This window comes from Cucurbita pepo, unplaced genomic scaffold (assembly GCF_002806865.2).
Source record: "Cucurbita pepo subsp. pepo cultivar mu-cu-16 unplaced genomic scaffold, ASM280686v2 Cp4.1_scaffold000952, whole genome shotgun sequence".
NCBI lineage: Eukaryota > Viridiplantae > Streptophyta > Magnoliopsida > Cucurbitales > Cucurbitaceae > Cucurbita > Cucurbita pepo.
In genome coordinates, this window is record NW_019647152.1 from 4,282 (window position 1) to 9,418 (window position 5,137).

A 5,137-nucleotide genomic window follows, 5' to 3' on the forward strand; every position below is an offset into this window, starting at 1 on the left:
AAAAAAAAAAAGAAAAAATATTATTTTTTTATTTAATTGGTTCCTATGTCTGACCTCATATGTCCCTACATAGAATTATTTTAGCTCCAAAGGTCAGAAATAATGGCTTTCTTCATAGTTTAGGAGTGCCCATTTATTAAAAGCTTGGACTAATTATAGCACTTCATGTCCCAAAATAAAATATAACATCAACCTTATACTTATCGTCACAACCTTAGTATTAAAAATTCTATTATGACTCGATTATTTTTACATAATCAAAAGGACAAAAGCAAGTCGTTTTTTTTTGCATTGTGTAGTATAGATGTAGAATTTTCAACAAATCGAGGGAATAAGATCGTTGTACAATCGATCGTGCAATTGACATAGAACATGATTCAGTGATAATTAGTATATACTTCTTTTTTTTCCTAAAAGTCGGAGATTCAAATCTTCATACTTCACATCCGTTGTTCATAAACAGTCATACGAAACGTCGCGCATCAATTTTAATACAAAACGCTATACATTTTTCTACCTTTCTATGATTGAGATGATCTTCAAACTCCATTGCACAAATGATAACAATGCAAAATCTTGCGTATTCCTTTTAACTTCAGTTTGAAATTCCTTCCTGCATTTTGCTAAAACCTAAAATTTCACACTCAGATTGTGGGGAGATTTAACATAATATCATAGTGAAAGTTTGTGAGTTTCAATTTTTGGCTATGAGCTATCGGCGATTTAGCAATATCATTACGACTAAAAGATATGCATACATGTTATCGAGTTTCAAAAAGAGTAAAGCATACCTTCAAATTTTGAAGTCAATCCAAGCATAACTCAATAGATAATACACCAGTTATCATCCCAAAGTTAATGGTTCGGTTTGATTCCCGACCATCCCGAACTCAAGAAACTTCGAACTTTCTTCCATATGTTGCCAGTTTGGGATCTCTACTCTAGATAATTCCTGTACATGAACCCATATAACCAGTTCGGATTTGATTTGCTTGATAATTCTTCCCCTGAATTCTGTATTGAGTATCACCAATAAAGGAAAGTTTCTTTGCACGAAGAAGTTGAAGAACTGCCTTGGGATCAAAGCAAGCCACTTAAGTAAAACCATATCCTTCCAAAGGCATTTCTTGTTTGATTCCTAGTGGATTGGTTCAAGAACTGGTTTGGTCAGGACAAGGAAGGATATCGGTTCGATTTCGAGTATGAAGGATATGGTTGAAGAATTGTTCTTAAACAAACTACACCTCTCTTTTCTGCAAAGTCAACCAACCCACTAGGAATCGAACAAAACGTAAAGAAAACGAACAATTGGGTTCGATTTCGAGTATAAGAAAACGAACAAGCAGTCATGCTAATAGCCAATCCAAGTTGACTTCTTCCTTGTGTTCTGTAACGAGATTTCGAAGCCGAGGCGAGACAATATCAAGCCACTTTGCTATCTCCTCTTCACAAACTACACTCCTCAAGTTTTTTAGATTTCTTAGTGATGCTGGAAGCTTGCGTATGATAGGACAGCTCCACATATTAAGCTTTTCCAACTTCTGCAAGTTGCCAATCTTATCTGGAAGTTTGGTAAGGCCAACACAATGAGATATGTCAAGATCCACTAATTCATGGAGCATTGAGATTGATTCAGGCAACTTCTCCAAATGAATACAAGATCTAAGCCTTAGAGTTTTTAGATTAATCAACTTCCCAAGTTCCTCAGGCAACGATGATAATTCATGACAGTTTGTAATGCTCAGTTTCTCCAAATTCGCAATCTCACATAATCCAATAGGGAGAGCCACAAAATCGTTGCAAAAATCTATGGAAATCTCGCGTAAGTTGGGCAATACACGCGAAATCTGGATCGAGCAGTTCGTGAAAGCTCTATCAACTTTGCACATAAAGAAGGATAGCTTCTTAAGATGTAACAGTGGTTTCAGGTTATGGTTACTAAAAGAAGGAATTGAAATTCGCTCGAGACTGATTCTTTCTAGCCTTGACAAACAGTTCATTACTTGATAACCACTTGTCAATTCAGTCGGAAACGACCTGTAATTCCTGACTATCAGAGCTTTCAATCTATTCATTCGCTTCACGAACTCAGGCAACTCATAAGTTTTAGACCCAGGATTAAGAATTAATACCTCAACTTCAGGCGCTTCCATGTCAGGCCAACAAGATGAGAACATCTCATCTGCACCATCAACATCTCATTCACCATTAGATCGAACAAAGAGATATGAATATGAAATATCAGAACATGAGAGAGAGATCACAGGGGGACCTGTTGTTATGGATAAAAGGCGGGATTTCACGGGTTGCATCTCTTTTTTAGACCACCATTCCGGGAATTCATTTCTGCTAATATCCACAAACAATCTTGTTCTTTGGTCTATGCGCTGCTCATTAGTCAAATGGACCGCCAACTGTCTAAGTATATCGTGCTGTGTAATGTAGGACTCGCTGTAGTAATCGTCTTCATGTGCTTCATTTCTGGAGAATAATCAAAACAAGACAACAGAACTTCAAATTCATAAACAAATGGTTATCAAGCAAGACCACAGCTCTTGCTGGAGCTATGTATACTCAGATACTTATACATTAAGATTGAGTTAATCATTATTTAGAAACTGTTTCGTAGAACAAAAGGAGGATAAATCAAAATTAGAATATGCTTCTTCTAAGTGTTCCTTTTTGTTCTCTTCATAAAGCAAACGTTAAGTGAGATAGTTTGTAATACTCTTTTTGACATACATCAACGATCAATTTATTTTATGTTTACAGTTATTCAAATGAGTATAAAAAGATAGAATCACGACTCTTCACAATTCTATAATATTGTCCACTTTAAGCATAAGCTCTCACGGCTTTGCTTTTGATTTCCCCAAAAAGACCTCATACCCATACCAATTTAGATGTATTCCGTACTTATAAACCTGTGATCATTCCCCAAACTAGCCAATGTGGGACTCCCTCCCAACAATCTTCAACATCGTGCATATAAAACTATAATAAAATACAGTTTTTACTACGAGTATCATCAACTACATAGTCAAGAAGCAAGATCAACATAAACCAAACACAAATCGGAAGTCCCAGAATTTTACCTCAAATAGACAGTGTTAACCAGATTCCGGGTGAAGAGCTCATCAAGGTTCGACAATGTTTCGCATTCATCTTGTTCATACAACACTGCACAAATGTCAATAAACATAGCAACACGAATTCTCTGGTCTTCAGGAAATGAACCTAAGTCCATGAAACACTCCTTGAGTATCATCTTGTCATCTGAGACTGCATCTAAGCTGCTTTTGAGGCACTCCAGAAGCGTTTCCTCAGAACCCAGGATAAAATCTCCTCTAGATATGTTCCTCTCGGTAGCTTTCCAAATCGGTGCAGTTCTACCCGAAAGTGATCTTGCAATCACTTTCAGAGCAAGTGGACATTTCTTACAACCCTTCACTATCTGCAATTCAGTAATCCAAAAATTCAGTTACATTTCAGGTATGGGAAAGGGTTGGAGGGGGTATCAAATGTGTAGGTCAATTACCGCTTCTACAATTTGTTCATCCGGGAACTGTGGTGTTCTGTTATCCAACGATGCCGCGCGACGGAACAGCTCCCTAGCATCCTCATCGCTCAAAGGTTCCAAAGCATATGGCTCACCAAATGCAGGAAACTTGTTTCTAGAGGTGACCAAAATTTTGCAGTTAGGCATTCGAGAGAACTTTTCAAGAAGCTTATTTGATTCGGGACCTTCCCAGACATCATCCAACACGAACAATACAGGATTTCGACTCGATTGACCCATCAATTGTTCTAAATGCCGGAACGCCTCATCGTCGTTTACAGAATCAGATACTACAAACCTCCCGAGGCTTTGAATTATAGATTTTAAGATAAGTTTCGTATCTGGTTTGCTTGAAACAGTGAGGAAAAGTATGTTTTCCTGAAATTTATCTGTGAAAAGGCAGAATCAGAAAGCATCTGTAAGAACTGCACATAACTTTTTAAATTGTAACATATGTTCTTCAGAAAAATGGTTTAGTTACTTACTTTTGACTTGCTTGTCGTGACAAAACCTTACGGCCAGAGTGGTTTTTCCACAACCTCCGTAAGCAGTCACTACCAACAATCGAACCCCATCTTTGAAGAGCTTCGTCTTTAATCTCTCAACTGGCTTCTCCAATCCAACACATTCTCCTTCAATCTCAGGAACTGCCACACTTAAATCCACCGTGTTGATTATTTCACACCTGCTATCAATCCTGTGAACGACGTCCTTGATTTCAGACGCTAATTTCATGGTCTTCTTCCCGTCTCTAGCCGTTTGAATCAACAAAATGTCCCTGAAACTTCCAATTTCGGAATTCAACTCACGCAGCTTCTTTGTGTAATCTGACTTCCTTAGATAATTATACTTCCACAATCCGACACACCGAGGAATTAGCTTTTTGGCAACTTCTAATGTCTTTTTCAAATTCTCCAATTCTTCTTTTGGATACTCCAGGGCTTCATTAAGCTCCTCTATTTCCGAAACCAGAGGAATTATGGTATTTACCTTGGATTGGATCTCCTTAAGAACAGGATCGAAGTTCATCGCCCTTTCGCCAAATTTCTTCAAGATGGCCGCCAGCTCGTTAAATGGAACGCCCAATCCCGCGCCACCAATTAACGCTCCCGCCATTTTCTTCCTCCTGATATTCTCAAAAGAAATTCAAAACCTACTTCGACGATCGTAAAACCAGAAACATAATCCAACAAGCATCTAAGTATCAATACCTTTATAGCTTGTCCTTGGAGCTCCGCCTTCGATCCAGGTGAGATTCTCAGCTAGATCGTCGGAGTTCCGCCGTTAACGGTGGCCAATTGCTTAGCTCATAAGCCTGGACTCGACGGAGCAACGAGCAGCTACTCATAAGGCTTGAAGACGGCTTCTGAAATTACTTGGAAATGACGTGGACATCTGTCTTTATACGTGCGAAAAAGGTGGTCATATCTTTTTCTTTAGTAGTTAAACAGTTATAATTACATTTTTAAAATATATAATTCGGTCTTTAGATTTTGAAATTCCAAATTATTTCATTAAATTAACCTCATAAATCAAACAAATTTTGACCTAAATCAAATATTATAAATATATATTTTT

At 37.7% G+C, this 5,137-nt stretch overlaps 1 protein-coding gene across 4 annotated transcripts; it reads right to left on the reverse strand.

Moving 5' to 3' along the window:
- Positions 1-380: 380 nt before the first annotated feature.
- LOC111786035 (probable disease resistance protein At5g66900) lies at positions 381-4,939 on the reverse strand. Of its 4 annotated transcripts, none has more exons than XR_002813740.1 (7): positions 4,771-4,939; positions 4,045-4,685; positions 3,539-3,948; positions 3,096-3,454; positions 2,273-2,481; positions 792-2,182; positions 381-613 (listed from the first exon to the last, which is right to left on the reverse strand). XR_002813740.1 is itself a non-coding variant. In XM_023666388.1 (6 exons), exons 2-6 carry the CDS (start codon positions 4,673-4,675, stop codon positions 1,347-1,349), a joined length of 2,445 nt encoding a protein of 814 aa, XP_023522156.1. In that variant the 5' UTR covers positions 4,676-4,685; positions 4,771-4,939; the 3' UTR covers positions 437-1,346. The 4 variants fall into 4 exon arrangements, 1 of the variants encoding a protein (XP_023522156.1); XR_002813739.1 differs by having other exon boundaries at positions 381-623; XR_002813738.1 differs by having other exon boundaries at positions 381-630.
- Between the last annotated feature and the right edge of the window lie 198 nt (positions 4,940-5,137).

Bases quoted from the DNA above. Each gene is read 5' to 3' on its own strand.
- LOC111786035 (XM_023666388.1), bottom strand. From the start codon at position 4,675: ATGGCGGGAGCGTTAATTGGTGGCGCGGGATTGGGCGTTCCATTTAAC. The intron at 3,949-4,044 runs GTAAGTAACTAA...GCCTTTTCACAG, and splicing joins TCACGACAAGCAAGTCAAAA to ATAAATTTCAGGAAAACATA. The intron at 2,482-3,095 runs GTAAAATTCTGG...ATTATTCTCCAG, and splicing joins GTTAACACTGTCTATTTGAG to AAATGAAGCACATGAAGACG.